A 21922-nucleotide genomic window follows, 5' to 3' on the forward strand; every position below is an offset into this window, starting at 1 on the left:
CTAAAAAGAATTGCAGTTAAAAACATCTCAAAGCAGTTACAATTAAAAACATGCTTCAATCAATGATGTCGAGGTTGCCAGGAATAGTATTCTTCAGCCACCAAATGCCTGGGTAAAAAGGACTGTTTTCTTCCTCCAGGAAGGTGGTAATAATGGAGACAGGTACACTGCACTAGGGAAGTCATTCCACAACTGGGAAACCACCACTGTAAAGGGCCTTTTAGATGCATAGATGCGCCCCTGGCAAATTAAGATGCCGAATTGCTGAGGTCTTACCTATTTGCAGTGCCCCCAGACACTCTGTAAGCAAAATAAAACTTTCTCTTTTTTTACATTTAAATAAAAGAGAGGGTCCATGGAAATGACCCAGGATGTCACCCTCTAACAGCACCCCCAACAGGGAAATCCAGTTTCCCAGCTAATTTTCATCACTTTCCTTACAGAACCTGGGGTGGAAAAAGTTCCCAGCAGTTGCTATCTCAAATAAGAGACGTTGAGCTAGCAACACCTGTCCATTTCAGACTCAGTTGGTACCTGTTCACTTAAGACTTCGGGAAGAGGGAGAAATTGGATTCAGTTTGCATCTGAAGGCAAAACTAATCATACTCAGTGAAACAATATGCATTCCGAAAACCAATCACCCTTCCACGTTTAAATTTTACAATGCAATTCTGCAAAAATGCATGTGCTAAAGTGTACATTCACTAATGTGTTTATTGGTGAAGCTAACATACTAAAATGCTGCTGGGTTTTCTAATTGCAGATCGTTGTGGAAATGCGGAGAACTGAATTCAAGAGTGGGGAAATGGGAAAACAGTAATTGGTCAGTTTGCCTATCCCCACTTGCACAGTTTAAATTAAACGAAGAGGGTGATTTCTTCTAAGTTTTATCCAGAACAGACCCATTGAAATTAACGGACCTAACTTAATCATGCTAATTAATTTCAGTGGTCTGCTTTGGTTAAAACTTAACAGGATGCCACCCAATGCTACTGAAAATGACTTACGGTAATCGCTGATCAGCTCCACCCCAACACTTACCTGTTGTGGTTGATTTTTGCAGAGGCATAAATGGATCTCACTGCAGGTCAGTCTCATTGCCTTGTGGTTCATATGCTGTGATGTGCTTATCCCAAACCCAGCTCCCTGCCTTCCCTTCTGCCTCCCATTCACACAGGGGCCTGGCCATCTGGCCCACACCCCTTCCTCCCCATCATCAATGCCACTCCTGCACTTCCATGAATCGAGAACGTTTATCATATCCAAATACGACCGAGTTCACTGTACCAAGTTGGAACGTGTCATTTCTGAGGAACTGGATTGTTGCAACATGTGCCACCACTTGGCCAACACATGAGGATTGGGAAGTCTGGGCAATCTTGAAAAACCTCATCAGAACAGTTTCTGTTTAGCAGCCACAGACCAACAGTCATTAATTATCCAACTCTCTTTCTAGCGGCCTCAAAATGTAAAGCCAGGTGAGGGACCCAGTGTGGCCCTCGTGGTGTTGCAGGATTACAGAAGTTGGCTGGCCCTTCTATTAGGCAGACTGGGGCAAAGACCTCAGGCGGTGGGGTGGACATGTAAAAGGGTATTGGGAAATGATCTATAATGAATTGGGGGGAATGTTTAAAATTACTTTCCCAAAAAAGCACTTTGGGGATAATTCAGACTGAAATCCCCAGGTGTCAGAAAGGGTTATTTGTGTATGCAACAACTGAAGCCTGTGATTTGTTAGCCCCAAAATGGAAAACGAGTGAGGTCCCAACCAAAGAAGAATGGCAACTTAAATTGACAGAATATGCACAACTTGCAGACTTAACATATAGAATAAGAGAATAAGCAGAACATACGTTTAGAGAAGATTGGAAAACGTTTATTGAATATATGGGAAATAATTGTGTACAGCTGAAAACGCTGGCAGCATTAAGATAAATTCAACAGTGCAAATAAGTTTTGATGGATGCTATAATGGAAAACTGATTGGTATAGTTTTTGTAAAATGTGCAAAAATTTAAGATATGTAAAATGAACCATGGAAAGAGAAGGGATGTCATTGATATCTTAAGGGTGTAAAATGAGTATTTGAAATTGAAAAACAGAAAATTTAATCCAGAGGCGAGGCCCTCCAGCTCCTCCGCTGCTCTAGGAAGGACCAATGGGGTCCTCAGAGCGAGGCAATCGGGGCAAGGTGGCCATATAAGTGCTTGTGTCACCATCAGAGTTTTTGCTCTAGCGGTTAATTGTATCTAAAATTAGGGCCTCGTCAGTGCCGACAGTACTAAAGCAGAGGCAGAAGTGAAAGTCCCCCAAAAATGTAAGCTAGGAGGGAGGCCCCTGGTGCAGGTAGCACAGATCACGCAACTCCAATAAATCAATTTGTAAAAGATGTTCTTAATAACTTTTGGCGTGTGTGCCCTCTGCCATCTACAAATAAATTGCAGCAAAAAAGTAGTGTGCTTAGCTCATCTGTGATGAACAGGGCCTTCGCGGAACTATTTGGTATCTGAGGTGAAGGACAAAATAGTGCCTTGCCTGAATTCCTCAGACAGAAGCAGAGTGGGCTGACAGTTGAATCTCAGCCCACATCCACACCTTACAGTTAAAGCATTATCATACCACTTTTAATCAGACATGGCTTTCCCCAAAGAATCATGGGAGTTGTAGTTTGTTATGAGTGCCAAGAGTTGTCAGGAGATACCCGTTTCCCATTCCCTGAGCAGTTTAACCACAAATTCCTCCATGAAGGGAACTATGGAAATTGTAGGTGATTCTTTGAGGCCACTGGTTCAGTATAGGCAGGTAAATAACTGCAGCCTAGCCAAGTTTCCAGGGGCATTTTCAATGCCAGAATAGGGTGTTACAAGAACCTTGAATGCTTTTTTAAAAAAGTCCTCCGTTTATTTCATTTTCACTCATTTGGCTACCTCTCTCAGTAATTGCTTTGTGTACATTTTTTAAAAGAAAAATTCTTCTTAAGTGGCCGAGTCAGGAATCACGTAACCCGTTAGCATCCCCAAATCAGGTCAGAAGAGTGAGCCATGCTTTCTATCCCCACTTTGAATAGGAGAACATTTTCACACAGATCTGCAACCCTCCCAAATTATGGCCGATGTGATTCTCAGGGGATTCCCCCCCCCCTTGAAATAAGCACACACCCCAAACTGGCTCAATTCTAAGCATTATGTTTTGCTGTGAGCTACTAATTTTCACAGACTTGTTCACAGGCTAAAGTGTGTTGCTTGGTTATAAATGGCTACTCGTAACTGAGGGTTTTTAGAAAAGCTTTCCGCACCTAAACGGCTCCAAAGAAACCAGATGAAATATTCAAGAGACTTCACAAATGAGCATGAGGACAACAGATAACTGCCTCAACAACTTTATTAATGGTAGCAGGAAAATATGAACGTTACACCACGGGAGAAAATGGGGAAGGGGGAGCTGCGTAATTAGAAACTGCCTGATTTGGCAATTTCCTCAACATGCATTTTCTCACGTACAAACGCACATACCCCTTTCCATCTTCTTCCAATGCAGCAACAGGATTGCAAGTGCAAAATTTGCAGGTGTTATTCCAGAAATTGCATGGCCCTGCCCTCTAGTGGCATGCTGGGGAAACTGCTGTTAGAGACACAACATGACTTTCTCCTCCTCCTCCCCCCACCTCCAGCCCATGCCTTGGACTGGATTCTGAAATGATCATATGGGATTTCCCCTCATGGTCCAGGTTAAGTATTTTGCTCTCCCTTTCCCTCACCTCCTTGCACATTGTAAAATGTCCATCACTTGCAGCCAGCGGTCTGTGGGCCCACCGAGATCATAGAATCATAAGGGTAGAGTTGGAAGGGACCACGAAGATCGTCCAGTCCAACCCACTGCGATGCAGGAATCTTTCACCCAACGTGGGGCTCAAACCCACAGCCCTGAGATTAAGAGTTGCGTGCTCTACCGAGCTAAGATGACTACATTGTTAGACTTGCGATCCCAGTAAGTGGTCAGGGATAATGAGAGCTGGACTCCAACCATATGGGCCACTACCTATCCCAATGGGTAGCTCTTTTGCAAGGTCTTAAGACAGAGGCCACTAGAAGCTCCGCTTCCCAGGATGTTATAGCCCAGCCTTATAATTCAGTGCTAGCCTGGTCGGCGAAAGTGACCGGGAATTCCATGCAGATCGAGTGACCAGGCAGGTGGAGGAGAGACAGATTACTCCATCCAGTAGTCACCTGATAGACTGTGTTGTGAACTGCCCTGAGATCCACGGGTAAACAAATTTAATAAATAAATAAATAAGAATAAGTAAGAAGGTGACCAACAGGGTACTGATTTGAGGTGAGCAGGGCAGTGTGCCAGTCACCCTAACTGACCAGGCTTCATGGGGCTCCATACCTGCATCAAGCCGCTCTTTCGATTCCACCAGCGAGTGGACTGGGCTGCTGCATTGTCTCAAGTGCCATGGAGGTCCCCTCCACCAGGTGGCGCTCTAACTCCACTGCTTGGAAGGAAGCGAAGCACATAGACACCAGCCCTTTGTTCTTAAAGGGCCAGGCCACATACCTCCAATTCCACCAGGCTTAACTTCTGCCCGTTTCAACAATGCACATGTATAAGGACAACCGCACAGGAAAATCCCAAAAGTGTTAGCAGTGTGACATTTGCCACTTTTGAAACCTGCAAAAAGTATAGTTTTTGTTGTATGTTTATTTATACCCCACCTTTTTCCCTGACGGGGGCTCAAGGCAGCTTACAGACAAAAGTAAGAATAGCTAAAAACATAGCAGCATCACAGCACCTAACACATTTTATTGTGGTCAGGAAAAAAGCATGTGAGGGGCCAGAGTCCGATTCCATCAGCTGCACGAGACGGTGTAGAAAGTTTGATAATACATTAGTTTCCTTTCCTACACACCCTTCTCCACCTATGTCCATGGATATATCTCTAGGAAACATTCCAAATTATGTCATGTATCTGAGGCAAAGTGAGCTCCTGTTTCCAAAAGCTAAAGCTATCACATTCTGTTACTAAACCTGCCACTGAATGCTTAACGGGACAGAACAGACGTCTTTGGTCCTCCAGATGTTGACGGACTACAGTGTTGAAGGACTACAACTTCCATCACCCCTAGTCAACATGGCCAATAGAAAGGGAAGATGGGAGTCATGGTTCAGCAACATCCAAAGGGCACATGACATTATCATAAAATAGGAATGGGGAGCCAATTGCTTTCCAGGTGTTGGGTTACAGCTCCCATCAGCCCAAGTCAGCATGGCTTACACCAGGGTTTCCCAAACCTGGGTCTCCAGCAGTTTTAGACTACAATTCCCATTATGCCTGACCACTGGTCCTGCTGGCAAGGGATGATGGGTGTTGTAGTCCAAAAACAGCAGGAGACCCAAGTTTGGGAAACCCTGGCTTACATGCAGGGGCGATGGGTTCAGCAACATCTGGAGGGGTTGGCCGCCCCTGAGTAACAGGGAACTGTGGAGCCTTCTGGGACACTGCACAGAAATTGCTCGTCTAAATCTTGCTCTCGTTCCAATGGGGGGTGGCGGCCTCATGCGACTCCCGTTCGTCAAAACCAGGTTCCAAAACAAGACCATGGTCCCATGACTCCATAAACATCAACAAGATCAGCCATGATGAAGCTAAAGCGGGAACTTAACAGTGCTAAGGCATCTGAGGAAGAGTCACAGAGGCGCCTAGGGACTGCTGCCTTGTTCCAGCTGCCTCAGACTTCGCTTTCAAAGGCCTTCATGAGGACCCTTTGGGAGTCATTGGCCAGCTCTTCCAAGCACTGGCTCAACATGTAGTAAGTGGTGTGGAAGGAAATCCCGCCGGAAGCCAGGGCTCCGTAAATTGGGATCCGGTGGATGAAGAAATTGGCCACCACCAAGCCTGTCCCAGTGGCCTTCCCCAGCAACCCAATGACCACATCCCTGTTGATGCTCCGGCCTAGAGTGCTGTGGACTTCAGCCCTCAGGACCTCCAGCGGTTTCCCTGACCGTTCGGCCAGACGGGTCAAGGACGCTGCGTCGAGGCCAAAGTCCTGCCGGTAAGTGGACAGCTTCCTCAGCAAAATGGAGACGTCGCAGGTGAAGGCCAGGCCCGGCAAAGGGACGGCGGCCACCAAGCTGGAGATCAGAGCTACCTTCCAAACCTCCTGGTGAAGGAGCTGCCTCTTCTTGTCAATGATGACCGAGGAGAGGTTGGGCAGCGACAGCAGGAAGGCGTGGCGCTTGTGGCTCGGAAGTTCTTGCTCCAGGGTTTCCTCAAAAACTTGGAAGTCAAACTTGTCGATCTCAAAGCTGCTCAGCAAAAAAACCTTGGTGTCTGCCAGCCCAGCCTTGGCGAGCTTCTCCCGGCAGTCAGTCCGGATCTCCTCCAAGACTTCCTCTTCGGCTGGAGGGTTCTTCCGCCTCCGCATGGACTCCAGGTCGTTGTCCAGCTTGGTGCGCACGAAATAGAAACGCTTGCCTTCTTTGACAATGGCCTTGGCCAAACGGACGTGGTTCTCCTTAAACCTCTCCGAGGCCAGGATGATGAAGAAGTCGTAGCGAGAAAACTCCACCGCTTCTAGGTAGCGTTCAGCCTGGAAGTTGGGCGTGCCAATGCCAGGGAGATCCCACAGGATGACGTTGGGGTGGTCGGGGTAAGGATATGGCGTAGGCTGGGCAGTGGTCTCCGTCACACCCGTCTCCGCGGCTCCCTCCTCCTCATCGCCCACACCCCTCAAGGCGTTGACAAAGGTGGATTTCCCAGCGCCCGACTCCCCTGTGATGCCAATGTCAAGATGGGCGTTCCAGAGGGTCTCCAGGCTGCACTGAATGCGGGTCACCACTTCCGAGAGGCCTCCCAGTTCATAGGCCTCCTGGATCTCTGCAATCTCCTGCTCGCTGATCACCTCGTAGTGGGGGCAAAGGGGTAGGGAGCAAGAACTGGGATTAATATTGTAACTATACTTGATCTCCTATTATATTAACATCATTAGTATCAATGACTAGAATTAATATCATATGAAATTAATGTTGTATTGTGGAGTGCTCCATTCCATTTCCCATTTCCCCAGTCAGCAGGCATTCCACAGCAACTAAGCTCATTCAAAGGTTGCCACCCTTTTTGTTTTTTTGTATACAATTTATATTAAATTTTCTGTTTTACAATTTAAAATACTCATTTTTACATCCTAAAGATATCAAATGACTTACCTTCTTCCCTGGTTCATTTTACATATCACAAATCCCTGCATATTTTACAAAAACTATACCATTCAGTATTCCATTATTGCATCCATCAAAACTTATTATAACCTGTATATGTTAAGTCTGCAAGTTGTGCATATTCTGTCAACTTAAGTTGCCATTCTTCTTTGGCTGGGACCTCACTCGTTTTCCATTTGGGAGCTAACAAAACACGGGCTGCAGTTGTTGCATCCATAAATAACCTTTTTTGACACCTGGGAATTTCTGTCTGAATTATCCCCAACAGGAAGCACTCTGGAGGTTTTTTTTGGGGGGGGGAATACTTTGAAGCATTTTTTTCAATTCATTATGGATCATTTCCCAATACTCCTTTACCCTTTTACAGGTCTAAAGAGGTAGAGGGAACATTCTTTCATATGTGGTGGACTTGTAAAAGGTTGCCACCCTTTTTGGACCAGTGGACAACTTTGGAATACCGAGAAAGTTAACACTACGCTACACTGGATTTGCACAGCTTCGTTTGATTACAACTCTGGGTAACAGGAGCATCTTGGCGGTGGGGGTTGTTGCTTGTAAACAAACACTGTTTTCTCCACAGGGGAGGCACAAACCGAGACCAACAAGGCCACTTCTCTGGTTGCTTTGCTCCGAGCAAAAGTCCTGATGACACTCGAGCAAAGGCCACCAGGATATAAATATCGGCCTGCGGCTGCAATTTACATTCCTTGTCGCTCTACAAGAACATCAGCCAGAGGCCCTTGTCCTTATGAGCGATGTGCCCATGCCTGCAGGCACCTGCCCTCAAAACTCTGTTCATGGAGTCTCTGTAGATCTTCTTCCATTAAACTTAAGAACCTAAAAGCCCTGGTGGATCAGGTCAAAGGTTCATCCAATCCTGCATCCGACTCTCACAGTGGCCAGCCAGGTACAATGAGAGTTGTTGAGAGACCCCTATTGGCTTCCCAAAACGTTCGCAAACCAAGACGCAGCTTCCAATTGGTTGATTGGCACCGGAAACTATGCCAACAGCCAAAACGGACATTCGGCTTCCAAAAAATGCTCACAAACTGGAACATTTACTTCCAGGTTTGCGGCGTTTGGGAGCCAAAACGTCCAAGTACCAAGGTGTTTGACAACCAAGATACAACTGTATTATGACTATCCACTTTCTCTGTGTCACACATAATTTTACACACCTCTATCATGTCCTCTCCCTTTAATCATCTTTTCTTCTAAACTGAAAAGCCCCGACCCTCATAGGGGAGTGGCTTCATCCCCTTGATCACTTCGGCAACCCTTTTCTAGCTCCGCAATATTATTATTGTCATTATGAATCTTAGTCATGTTCATTCATTGGTATGATTCTATATTCCTACGGTTCGCTTAAGCTGGTTCCCTGACTTACCTCTCATACGTGTGGACATCCTCCAGCAACACTTTTCGCAGCTGGGGGCAGTCCAGGGCGTAGGGTTCAAAAGCAGAGATCAGGAAGACAAAGGGCTCCCCGAGACCGTGGGCCCCCAGCGACTCAGCACAGACACCCCGCAGGGCCTGCAGGGCCTCGGGCCGGTTGTAGAGCTCCCCCATCAACCGCTTGAGGGTATGAAGATCCAAATCAGCCTTGGTGCGGGCAAAATAGACCTTCTTGCCAGCTGCCCGGGCCTCCCCGGCCAGGTGGGCATGAGTCTCGTCAAACTTGCCGTCTGTCGCCACGACAAAAACATCAGCCTCCTTCAGCCACCGGTCGGCCTGCCCCTCACAATCCAGAGCTAGTTCCCATATCAGTAAATTGGGAAGGGATGGGTCGGGGTACATGACAGGGCCCCCGGATTTAGGTGGGGCATCCAACGGGGCACATCCGACATCATTTTCGGTCATCCCACGCAAGGCATTGAGGAGGGCCGATTTTCCCACCCCGGATTTTCCCACAAGGACCACGGAAACATCCCCTTGCTCTGGGGAGCTCAGAGCAGAGCCCTGGAGGGTCTTTAGAGCCATGTTTGGTGCAGGGAAACAAGGCTTCTCGAGAGATGCTGTGGAAATGTAAGGAAAGGGGAGAGATGGAAGAAGAGAGAAAACCAACATTACTCAGAGGCTGTGATTAAACACAATGAGCTTCGCTGTATATATTTTAAGTCCACACACACACACACACACACACATAAACCACCAAAATGGAATGAGCCTGGCCTCAAACTGAGGACCGCAGCCATGGTGTATCTCCCAGGTAACCTGGTCCTGAATGGTATAACCTGGTATAATCTTGAACCTGGGTAGTAGATTGGCAAGCAGTACAACCCCCGCAAGCAAGGTGTTATATGCTGTCGGGGAGGGGGTGTTTCACCCCAAACGGGTGCAGATCTCTGAGCAGGAGTGCTATATGCTAACAGTGCCTCACTCCTGCAGCATTCTGCAGCTTCCAGATCAAGTTGCAAGAGAAGCCCCACAAACATAGCTGTCAACTCCCCCCCCCCTTTTTAAAGGAAATTCCCTTATTCCGAATAGGGTTCCTCGCAAGAAAAGGAAAAAGTTGACAGCTATGCCCACAAAAAGAGCATTGCAGTAATCCAGCCTTGAAATCACCAGCCGGAAGTCGCTCATCCCCCGCCAGCAAAAGACGCGACCCTTCTCCTATCCTAGTTTTTGGCGTGAGGGTTGAGCCTATGGCATAAGAGGGCTGCTGATTCTTAGGCAAGAAAACAGGTTGGTTAAGCCATCTGGCAGACACAGCGGCGCACTAATGCGGAAAGAGGCCGGAGAGTATTTTTGCCTCTTCCATCAGGCCGGGGAGAAGATCTTCAGGCAGCCAGAACGACCCGCCGTCTGACACTTCGTTTTATGGAGGCTGAAGAAGATGGGGAGACACCCGCCGGGCTGGGCTTGCTTACCCGCGACAAGGCTGGGCCCCGGGACCGCTCGCTCGGCTTCCTGGCGTCGTCCCCTTTTGGCTGCTTCCTCATCCCACCCGCCTGCCGATGCGCTCTGATCTGTTTTCCCTGAGCATCCCAGAGACGTCAGGCGAGAGGAAGAGGAGGAGCCGCCGTCTCCGCCCCCGTCCAAGAGGTTTCTATTTCCCAGCTTCTGTTTTGCGCGTCATCTGGAGCCAGGGCGCAGGGGCGCAGCAGCATCCAAGCCTCGCCGCGCGCAGAAGACCCGGAGAGGCGGGCGACGGACGGGTAGGTCTTGCCCCCCTGGGACGCCTCCTTTACAGAAACCTTTTCATTTTGGGGGGCAGCCGGGTGGGGTTGGCTGGCTGGCTGCCATCCAGGATTCCTGGGTTCCTTCTGTTGGAGGGAGAAGGGGAAATGGAGAAGTTGGTGTTTTTTGCTTTTGTAGCTGGCATTCTCCCTATCCTGTAAGACAAAAACCGGAGTCAGGGGGCGGGGATCCGGGACACGCAAAACAGAGCATATTTATGCACACAGCGCTTAATTAAAACAGTTTTTTTAAAAAATTAAAATATAAAAATCATAGTTAGCCGCGTTTGTCCAGGATCCAAAATCATCACTTGGATTTGTGGATTTTACTTTCTTTGTATTAGGACCAATCCCGCAAAAGATCACAGAATAGCGAGCAAGCTTTTGAGCTCTTTGGCGTTCTTCCGCATCAGGCTTGATGTTCAAAAACAAACGGAAAGAGAGCAGTTAAACGAACAAGGGCAATTATTGACGGTGTGTTGTGCTCAGAAAGGCCTGCATCTATCAAGATGGAGGCCGGCAGGCTTGTTTTGATTATTAAACGTCTCTCTGAAGGTCTTGGGTTACAACCAGAATTCTGTGACAAAGAAGCCATTGGCTGACCCCCATGTTTGGGAAAGTCTAGCAGTTCCCCAGATCTGCCTCCAGCAAAACAAACCTGTTCTTACGGGATTTGCTGTCATGGGGATGGGTTTGTAGGTCAGCTGGTAGAGAATCTGCTTTGCAGGCAGAAGTTCCCAGGTTCAATGCCTGCCAGCATCTTCAGGTATGCCTGGGAATGTCCTCTGGATAGCTGCTGCCAGTCAGTGTAGGCACTACTGAGCTATGAACCAACAGCTCCGAGCGTGGTGCCGTGATTTGGCCACCAACTCAGAATGTTGTGACATATTTCCTGACAGTTTGCTACTGGTTAGTTTTGACATGTTACTATTAGCACATAAAGCCTCTTAACATCTTGGGGCCAGTTTACCTGCAGGATCAACCTCATCCCATAAATGCTTTGATCTGCAGAACTGGCACTCTTGCAGGTGCCATGTGACATAACACTCTGTTTGCACTAGTTAAGAAATCAGGCTTTTAGGGGTTGGGTTGGTTTAATGTATAAGTCACTTTTTGAGTTGCTTTTCATTAGTTGTTTTTTAAGTGACCGATAAGTTTGATAACTAAATAAACCATTAATAATAATAATAATAATAATAATAATAATAATAGTAACAACTGTCCTCATAGAACTGATATTCTGCTGCTGATCCTGAAAGTTGCATATAACCATCATGACCTCTGAGAGTTTTCTCCTCCATTAATTTGTCTAACCCCCTTTTTAAAGCCAACTGCACAAACTTTAGTAAAAGCTGAAAACACACACACACACACACACACACACACACACACATATATGGCATCCCACCCACTGATGGAGACCTGGCAGAAAAGAAAGGTTTATGGCCTGGTGCCTAAATATAGGTAATGATGGAGCAGGGAGCATTCCATAACTGGGGAGCCACGACTGAGAAGGCCCATTCTTGTGCTTATTGCTCTCACTTCACCCTTGCAGGCTTCCCTTTTGTGTCTGGTTGGCCAATGTGGGAACAGGCTTCTGGACTAGGTAGGCCTTTCATGGTCTGATCCAGGAGCGTTGTTCTTAGTTCTTCTCTTACAACCTCTAGGTTTTCCCCAGGGGCTAAGGAAATTTAAAGTTCTGTCCAGTGCTGGTTTGCTCAGAAGTAGACCCATTGAAATTAATGGGACGTGGCTAACTGAGGCCCATTGATTTCATCGGAACTGCTCTGAGTAGAGGTTGGATGCAGCCCTTAGTTTTTGACAGGAAAAAAAGAAACCAAATATTTGATTTTTCTCTGTTGGGCTCGTGGGCCGGCTTTGTTTGTTTAAAGTGGGCAGAGGCGGCTTTGCTTTGGAAACAGGACTCCTGACTGGGACATATTTTTAGTGGTCTGATGCTGGAGCCAAAGTCTTCTTTCTTTACATAGGCTGACTTACTGGGTTCTTTTTCTAGGCACCTTTTCCCTGTCGGTTGGGGACTGGTGCATCCCTTACTATCCAGTTCCCTCCCTTTTGACTCTGTTTGCTTTTAGATAGTAAGCTTGCAGGCAGAGCTTTTAACTGCAGGCAGTGCCTAGCAACTCTCTGTTGTTGTTATTGTCACTTTTATAAATTTGCCTTTCTTCCTCTCCTTAATCCGAGGACTAAAGGGCAGCTTACAATATAAAAACACAAAAAATACATAACATAGCAACAAGCAAAAACAATAGATTCCTCTCACAGTTTTAAAGACCATAGATTGTTTAATTAGCCAAAGGCCTAGTTGTACAGGGACATGGGTGTCACTGTGGTCTAAACCAGTAAGCTTCTTGGGCTTGCCGATCAGAAGGTCATCAACCGGGTAAGCTCCTGTTGCTCTGTCCCACCTCTTGCCAACCTAACAGTTTGAAAGCACGCCAGTGCAAGTAGATAAATAGGTACCGCTGTGGCGGAAAGGTAAACGGTGTTTCCATGCGCTCTGGTTTCCGTCACGGTGTTCTGTTGCACCAGAAGCAGTTTAGTCATGCTGGCCACATGACCCAAAAAACTGCCTGTGGACAAACGCTGGCTCCCTCGGCCTGAAAGCAAGATGAGCCCCACAAACCCATAGTCGCCTTTGACTGGACTTAACCATCCAGGGGTCCTTTACCTTTACCTTGTACAGGAATGTTATTTGCTTGGCACCTAAAGATACGGAACGAAGGCGCCGGGTGAGCCTCCCTGGGGAGGGCACTCTACAAAGAAGAATATAACCATACTACAGACATAAGCATACTGTTGTGAATTTTTTCTTTGAGAGGGTAGGGTAGGTTATGTGCCTGAGCGCCCTTCTAATTCATGGATCCAGCACGAGATTCATTTCCTGGAACAGCCCAGGTTAGCTTCCTGGTGAGGTAATGGCCCTCAAAGCATGGGCCATTAAGGTAACCAAAGAAGTAGCTCTGAGACAGTGCCCCCCCCCCCACTTCCTCAACTCACTGTATGGTGGTCAATACATATGTGTGTGAGAGAGGGAAGGAGGGAGGGTGGCAGGCAGAGATAAGCATCTGCCCATTCATCACTAAAGAGCACACTGAGAACTGCAGATAGTGTTCTCTCCCCCCCCCCCCAATCCTCTTTGCAGCTCCAGCCATGGCCGGTTCCTCCATCCTGGACGAATCGCAGCTGAAGATCCTGAAGGCCCAGTATGAGGCCCAGAACGCCAGCAGTGCCGCTTCCCAAATCCAGGCTCTGGTAGACTGTGTGAACACCCTCAAGATCCAGGTCGGTATCCTGGGAGAGCGTGGCTCAGGGGTGAGCACTCTGGTCGGGGCTCTGCTGGACAAGCCCCGCCGGGTGACGGATCCATGGGCTTATCTCCGAGAGGCCCCCGAGACCACGAAGCAGCCGGTTGCCCACGCTCACCCCATCTACCCCGACCTCACCCTGCACGACCTGCCGGGCTTCGAGGCGTCGGAGAAGCCGTCCGCCTACCTCAAACGCTTGGGCGACCTGAGCAAATTCAGCTGCTTTGTGGTGGTGGTCGGGGGTGAAGGCTTGAGGGACAGCCACCTCCAAGTCCTCAAGGCCATCAAGCAGAAAGGGAAAGGCCTCATCCTGGCACGCACCAAGGTGGACTTGGACCTGCACACAGCCGAGCGGCGGCTCAGATCCAGGTACAATCCAACTGAGCAGCTGGGTCTCATCCGGAAGGAATTGGCAGGTGTTTTGACCAAGCATGGGGTGGACCCCAAGAAGGTATTCCTGGTGTCAGGGCTGGAGACGGACAGATATGAGTTTGCACGCTTTGAAGACAGCCTGGAAGGAGAGGTGCTCAATTTGAAGAGGTGAGTCAGGAAGAGGGTGCCTCTCTTGAGTCACTTATTTATTTGTGAGTTGCCTCCCGTATCTACGTCCCAAAGCAATTTACAGAGATATCCTTAAAAAACAGCTAAAATAAAAAGAGTGCAAGAACAACCAAGTATGGGTTTTAAACAGGGTGGATAAAAAAATCATTGATTTTTTTAAATGATTTTTTTATTTAACTCAGATTTTTTTAAAATTTAAATAAGTTTTTAAAAATAAAATACATTTGGAGGAAAAATCTTTCTAAAGATAGTTTTCTATTTAGGTTACATTATAGTCCAAAGGCTATTTATCAGGAAATAAGGATTTGTTTTAAGTTTTTCATGTGTGCTAAAAGTTTTTTGTTTTTGTTTTTTTAATTGTTTAACCACATCAGTTAAAAAAACATGGATACATATGCTATAATGTTATTGTTTTAATTAAATAAATTGTTATCAAGGAAATGATTGTTTTTCTCCTTCCAATAAAGCACAGCAGAAAAGTTGTCCAAATATAAACATTTAACTTATTGAACCTCACCATAATTTCATAATTATTTGTCTATGTATTTCTAATAGTGTAACCAAATCAGTAATTTTTGATGTAACTGTAAAAACTACTCTGAAAATTTATTATTCCAAAAATGAAACCTTCATCTGGTTGTAAATATTAAAATTATACCAGCAAGAATAAGTCTTTCTGTAAAAAAAAAATGATTTGAATCAAGTCTTGCTGACTAGTGATTTAAATTGTGATTTAAATTGATTTGATTTAAATCAAATCCACCCTGGTTTTAAAAGGCAGAAACCTTGCCATCTAGCTAGAAAAGCTCGTTGAAACTAAAGTATCTCCAATTGTTTCCAGAAAGTAAGGTAGCTTGTGCCTCTTGTATCTGGCTTCTGGGTTCTTTCCCCCACTGTTGAAAAGAGGATGCTGTGTCCCATAAGAACGGTCCTAGCAAGCCCTGAGAAATAAAAAGGAAATTATGTAATGAAAGGCTCCTGTGGGTCCAAAGTACTCGTCTGCAAAGGAGGTTGCCTGTTGCATCCCTGAATGACCTGTTGTCCTGTCCTTTCATCCAGGCTCTCCTAAAAGCAGATAATTCTGGTGTAGCTGCACTGTGGGAGGGACTGGATCATTCAGCCACTCAGAATGTAGAAATGCAAAAGTGTTTGTTCAAGCTGCGAGTGGTTAGGGCTATGTAGCCCTAACTCTATGTAGCAAACAAGAGGAAGATACTAGCAGGCTTGGAGGCGCCCTAACTTTTTTCAGTAGCACAAAAAAATATTTAGGGGGGGGGAGAGAACCTGGGTGAAGTGTGTGCTAAAGCTTTGGGGTCATGAACTTTTTTTCTTGCATAGGACCAGTGGAACATCAGAATGCTAGAATGTGGCAGCTGGCTTAGCTAAGGCAGGAATGTGAAAAAGCAAGAGGTGGAATAGACTAGGATAAATTCTTGTAAATAGGGTTCCCTTTCATACAGTTCCATGAACTCTGGAGATGGCGGAAAGCTTCTCAAATTTCGTTTTGGCAGTATCTCAAAATCTGTGTCAGTGACAAATCTGTAGCATGGGGTGACACAAGACCAGGAGTGGGGAACTTCAAATCCCATCAGCCCTAGTAGGAATGGCCAATTGCTAGGGATGATGGGAGCTGTAGTTCAGCAACCTCTGAGGTACCGAAAGTTCCCCACACCCGCACTAGATTGTGCTTTGCAAATTTTGTGTTGTTTACCTCCAAGGAAAGGAGTCCACCACCTCCTGAGGGAGTCCATTCCACTGCCAAACAGCTCTTACTATCAGAGATTCCCCCCATGTTTAGTCGGAATCTCCTTTTGTGGAACTTGAATTCGTTGGTTCGAGTCCTGCCCTCCAGAGCAGGAGAAAACAAGCTTGCTCCATCTTCTTCTATGTGACAGTCCATTAGATACAGTGGTACCTCAGGTTACATACGCTTCAGGTTACATACTCCGCTAACCCAGAAATAATGCTTCAGGTTAAGAACTTTGCTTCAGGATAAGAACAGAAATTGTGCTCTCGCGGCGCAGCAGCAGCGGGAGGTCCCATTAGCTAAAGTAGTGCTTCAGGTTAAGAACAGTTTCAGGTTAAGAACCGACCTCCGGAACGAATTAAGTACTTAACCAGAGGTACCACTGTATTTGAAAATGGCCCCTCAGAGCCATACTCTCTTCTAAGACCATGCCAACCATCTTACAATTATTTTACAATAATAATAATAATAATTACGGATGCATTGCAACAATCAACGCAGGTTTCCATGTGTTGCCTTTTAGCTAGATCTGCTATTTACACGGGCAATGATTTGGAGTCCTCCAATATCTTCTTTTGGAGTTGTGTTTTCCTCGAAGTCCCATTGTACTTGCAGCAGCCCATTCTCTTGAAATGGGAGCACCTTGCCTTTTCAGTGTTCCTAAGTGCTTCGCTTTGGAGCATACCGTAGCTAAAAGGCTCCCCTTTCCTTCTCATTGGGTGGCCCTAGGAAGCTGGAGACAGGGAGAATGCTGGGACCCTGCTGCAGAAATACCAATGGGTTGGTGATCCCCTCCGACCCCAGACCACTACACCACTGGCTTCGGCCTTGCCAACTGCCAACGTGCAACTCCTGAGGAAATGCAGCCCTGGACTGTGGATATTTATTATTCTGTTCTCACTTCTCTCTAGAACTCACGATGGGAACCTGGAGGATTTGAACAAGGTGAGCCAGAAGAAGATTAAGGAGCTATACGCAATCTGCCAGGGCGGCAGCTTGTCAGAAGTCCCAACTGTGATCTCATCCGTGTTGATGGACCCCACACAAATACGACTGGACGTCGCCGTGATAGGTGAAGTTGGCTCAGGGAAGTCCTCGCTGGTTAATGCTCTGAGAGGGGTGGGCTGTGGAGAACCGAATGCGGCCCCCACTGGGGTGACAGAGATGACGCAGAAAGCTGTGCCCTACCTGCTCCCAGTTGCCCCCAACCTTTACCTTTGGGACTTGCCAGGGGTGGGGCTGACAGAGGAAGACGTGAGCCACCTGGATCTCAGCCGCTATGACTTCTTCCTGCTGGTGGCCTCCGAACGCTATAAGCACACCCACAGCTGCCTGGCCAGAGCCATCACCTCAGCGGGGAAGCAGTTCTTCTTTGTGAGGAGCAAGATAGATGTAGATGTGGAGACCCGGCCTGGGAGCCAACCCGTCGCCAAAGAGGAAGTGCAGGGTCAGGTGCGGAAGTGCTGCGAGGAAGCTCTGAAGAAGGACGGCGTGGACTCCCCACAGGTCTTCTTGGTCTCCTGTCTCAAGCCAGAAACATTCGACTTGCCACTCCTCCTGGAAGCCCTCAGCAGCTACGCTCCAGACTTGAAGACGAAAGCTCTGAGGAAAGCCCTGCCAACTGTCCTGTCCCGAGTGGTTAGGCGGAAGGCCAAAGTGTTGATGAAAGATGTGTGGGGGAAGGCCCTTCAGAGCTGCCTCTTCTGTGTGGAGCATCCCCAGCCGGCCGTGGTCGACAACCTCATCACCACCATTGCCAGCTTCTGCATAGATTTTGGCCTGGATGAGGCCTCCGTAGAGCACACTGCCCAGGCTACCGGCACAACCCCCCGGCTGCTTCAGGCGGTGATCCGAAGCCCCTTTGCTAAACCACTGGACTCTGCATATGTGCTCAGCCTCATCACCAAGCCGACCTCCCTGACCAGCTGGGCATGGAGCTATGTGCCCTATTTGGGGCGGGGTGTCAAGGTGGAGCCTGAAATCTCCTTTGAGTCCACCTACCAGATGTTGAGGCGAGCTGTGGTGGAACTGTCTGAGAATGCAGAGGCGGTGCTGCTGCTGGCCTACACAGAGAAATAGAGCTGGGTAGGAACTGGTTTAGAGGGTGCGATGCTGCACACCACCCTTAACAATATAACCTATCAACGTAGAGCATAAGGAGGACGAGATGGAACAAGACCAAGGGTCTCAAAGGACAGTGGCGTTATGATGGATTTTAAAAAGTAGAGCGTCCAACTGCCTTGGTTACATCCCATCGTGACCCTCTGAGACCCAAGACTTGTGGCAGAACTTGGCTATGAGAAAGGGGGGTCTAGTTGTCACTGAGATGAGAAGTGACACACTGGTTTGCATCACTTTAGCCAGGGAAGACAGGGGTGTCACATGATTCACCTTAACTATCTGCTGAGAAGGCTATGCTAATTTCTTGACAACACCAGCCTTTTGTTGGGAGGGAGATTTTTTTTGGTCAGGGGAGGGGATGAAGTGTCAGTTCTGTAAGCCCCCAGTGGTATAGTGTGCACAAAGTTGTTGAGACCCCAGAATTGTTGAGCTTCTTTGGGAAAACCTCCCCCCAAAATAGCGATTTTAAGCTTTTGGAGCTGTTTTTGCTGTTTATTCCATTGCATTGCCATACATCCGGGTTTTCCCTGACATTTTGCAGATTCAACATTTTTGCCATTTTTACACCTGAAAACCAGGACATGCCCGGAATGTTCTTGACATATGGCAAGCTTAGCACACGGACAACTTTACCATCTTACATGATTTTTTAAAAATGGAGCCAGATCAAAACAAATCTTTTTTGAACTCAGCGCGTGCATTGTTAATCACTGCCTGTGAGAGTCATTCGTTGCCCTTTTGCAGTGCTTACCAATCCATTGGGCTCACACTGGTCTCACCTTGAAAATGTCCCCCTGAAAGTGATACGGTTATCGTTTTAGGATTGTAATGAATGGAAGAGGGGAAGATTGTCTAAACGCTCCTTGCTGCCCAGTTCAAACCAAGTAGGCAGAAATGTTGCACGTTGTAACCTCAGCCACAGGGCAGAGCCACCTGAGTTCCTGTTCCCTCCCTTCCACCTCTCCTTGTGTTTCCTTGTCTTTGGTTGCTTACTGTGTGATCTTGCTGTTTCAATAATCTTACTTACAGCGGAGGCTGGCACAGGTCAAGTGGAGCGGTCCATGGCTGCCAGCTTCCTTCTCCTCAGTTTCAGTGTTGGCTTTGCGGAACTCAACAAAGGGAGGAGGAGGAGGAGGACAATTTTATTTGGTGCTCATTGGCCCAGGCTCCATCTTCTGCTGGTCTTGCTGCTTTCCATCCCCAGTGGGCACCAACAACCACAACTTACTGGTGAATTCAAAACCCCCGAAGAGCAACTTTTGACTAATTGTTCTGATTGAGAGTAACTTTCAACATGCAAAAAGCAAGTTGCCTTAGGAGCACTACTTGGCCTTGGTTTAGAAACAAATACCTTAAATCACAGCCCAACCCTTGCTTGGCTTTGAAAGGCAGACGGGGAGTGGAGGTGGCTGGAAGAATGAAAGTGTGAAACCTCTTTCTTTGCACAAAACTAGGTGTGCATGTTTTCTTTTCTTCTGGGACCCTGACCTATGCACACAGAGGGATTGACAAGTGCTCTTCCTTTTCAGAAGTATTTGTTCTTTCAAGGAACAGAAGAGCCACTGAGCCTGTATTGGGAATGGAGCCTCAGAGGCTTTGTGTTGTTCAAACCAACTGTTGTTTTTTAAAGGCAAACACAAGTTGTTGATGGACGCTAGGAAGAGTGATTAGTCAGCCACTCATTATCTATAGCTTGGTATGTATTTGTTAAGTCATGCTGCAAGCACCTGCTGCCAGAACGGCCTGCCATTCCTTATAAATATAAATTGCTTGCTTAGTAATAGGATGCTGACGCTGAGGTGGAGCCCAAACAGCTGTTGATTCGCGAGTCTCTCATCCGGCACTTGCTCAGCTCAATGCAAGAACTGTTGTTTATGTGGCATCACTTGCTGTTACCTATATGATAAATAAAGTTGTGAAACGGTGGGAAATGTTGATGTTATATGGAGGTGAGATTGAAATCTTTACTTGGTTATTAATTTTACACCAGGGTTTCCCAAACTCGGGTCTCCAGCTGTTTTTGGGACGACGATTCCCATCATCCCTAACCACTGGTCCTGCTACCTAGGGATGTAGTTGTAGTCTAGTCCCAGGTTCCCCATCCCTGCCTTGCTGACCAATCCAGGCAACATTTTCATTGCTGTATTTAGATAACAAATCATAGTGTCATCTTTGAATGACTTCCAGAACAAATCCATTGTTGTCCCAAGTAACGTTCCTGCCCCCTTAACTTAAAAAGACCAGTAGCTATATTTATACATTCCAGAAGCCACTATTATTTAAAAGTTCACAATATTGCCATAAGGCTTTGGGGAAACTTACTGTAGCTCTTGGCTGATAGGAGCAGGGTACTGGTGACTTCCTCCCCATCCATCTCCTGCCCAAAGCATGCTAGACTCTTCTTTTCCTACAACACTGTGACACCACACAAAACCAAACATTATTTTCTTGTTGGTGAACATAAATCATTATTTATTTCCAGAGGAGATCTAGGTTCTATTTAAGTACTTATGATTAGCTATGTGTGCCATCAAGGAAGCACTTTAAAAAACAGGTTGTGTGTGCTTTGATCTGGAAAGGTGTGTGTGTGTTTGGGGGGGGGGGGCTAACTGTGACTTCCTGGGTTGTTTGCTCATGCAGGAGGAGAACAAAACAGTCCCACACAGGCAAATATGGGGAGCATAGGAAGCTGCCTTCTACAGCTCTCCAGGATTTCAGACAGGAGAAGCCCTACCTGAAGATGGATGAAGATAGAACCTGGGACATGCACCCAGACACTTCTAGTAGCCCTACTATTTATGGGCAAAGCATACTTCCCTGCTTTTAAGAAACATTTCATTGCTAAGCAATTGTCCTCCTCCCGCTAAAACATCCATTATGTGCTGGGTGGAATGTGGCCGAGAGAGTATGACAGGCACCTATTGGCTAGTGCCTGCGTTATCAATGAGTAAAGAGCAACATTAGACGTGTGCACGCAAATCATTAACATTTTTCAGTTTTATTTTACGAATTCAGATACTGAGCTTTCTGCTGTGCTCCTCTAGCACAGGTATTTATATAGCCCTGTAGTAATATATGAATAATGGCAATGACAAGCTGTAAATGGGGATACAGCTCTCTCAAGACACCCACCAAATTTATGTTAATGGGAAGAGTCTTCTTTAAATAACTACTACTATTATTATTACTACTACTACTACTACTAGTGTTGCATTAGTGGGGAAAGAAAGAAATCATGGGCTGTTTTTATTATCGGGGGGGGGAAGAATTATAAAATGAAAAGGACCAGGAACTGAATTTGAGGCTCCATAAGCAGTAATATACTACGACAAACAGTCATAGATCTTCCCTGAAACATCCTACTTGGTTAAGGGTGCTGAAAGTTGTGAGGAGACCCCTATTCCCTTCACAAAGCTACAGTTCCCAGAGTGGTTTAACAATCCCTCTCCCTAGTCAACTCTGGGAAAGGTAGCTCTGTGTGGGGATTAGGAATCTCCTGACAGCTCACAGGACACATAACAAACAACAGTTCCCAGGATCCTTTGGGGGAAGCTATGACAATTTAAAGCTATATAACACTGCAGGTTATAGTGCAGAAGGGGCCAAAGTGCCTATTTGGGCGAGCAAAAGCCATTCCATGTGATCCAGCATGGTTTAGCAGTGTTCACAGCTCAGTTTTGGGAGAATGTTCTCAAATGTCAGCTGGCAAAAATGGTACTGGAACAAGCAGACCAATGACTCAGTACAAAGCAGATTTATTTGTTAGTGTT

General features: G+C 46.8%; 2 protein-coding genes across 3 annotated transcripts; one reads left to right on the top strand and one right to left on the bottom strand.

Annotated features, from left to right (window-relative positions):
- Positions 1-5333: 5333 nt before the first annotated feature.
- LOC117051680 (interferon-inducible GTPase 5-like) lies at positions 5334-10188 on the bottom strand. The gene is given in 3 exon segments (XM_033158263.1): positions 5334-6924; positions 8597-9233; positions 10089-10188. Coding segments are annotated over 2 exon segments (1797 nt in total). The 5' UTR covers positions 9199-9233; positions 10089-10188; the 3' UTR covers positions 5334-5729.
- Positions 10189-10283: 95 nt separating this feature from the next.
- Positions 10284-20094, top strand: LOC117051679 (interferon-inducible GTPase 5-like). Of its 2 annotated transcripts, none has more exons than XM_033158261.1 (3): positions 10284-10376; positions 13561-14263; positions 16943-20094. In XM_033158261.1, the coding sequence occupies exons 2-3, from the start codon at positions 13569-13571 to the stop codon at positions 18108-18110; spliced, it is 1863 nt and encodes a 620-aa protein (XP_033014152.1). In that variant the 5' UTR covers positions 10284-10376; positions 13561-13568; the 3' UTR covers positions 18111-20094. The 2 variants fall into 2 exon arrangements, with proteins under 2 accessions (XP_033014152.1, XP_033014153.1); XM_033158262.1 differs by lacking the exon at positions 10284-10376 and adding an exon at positions 10755-10871.
- The last annotated feature ends 1828 nt before the right edge of the window (positions 20095-21922 follow it).

The sequence above is a fragment of the Lacerta agilis genome, chromosome 8, assembly GCF_009819535.1.
Source record: "Lacerta agilis isolate rLacAgi1 chromosome 8, rLacAgi1.pri, whole genome shotgun sequence".
NCBI lineage: Eukaryota > Metazoa > Chordata > Lepidosauria > Squamata > Lacertidae > Lacerta > Lacerta agilis.

Bases quoted from the DNA above. Each gene is read 5' to 3' on its own strand.
- LOC117051679 (XM_033158261.1), top strand. From the start codon at position 13,569: ATGGCCGGTTCCTCCATCCTGGACGAATCGCAGCTGAAGATCCTGAAG. The intron at 14,264-16,942 runs GTGAGTCAGGAA...ACTTCTCTCTAG, and splicing joins GAGGTGCTCAATTTGAAGAG to AACTCACGATGGGAACCTGG.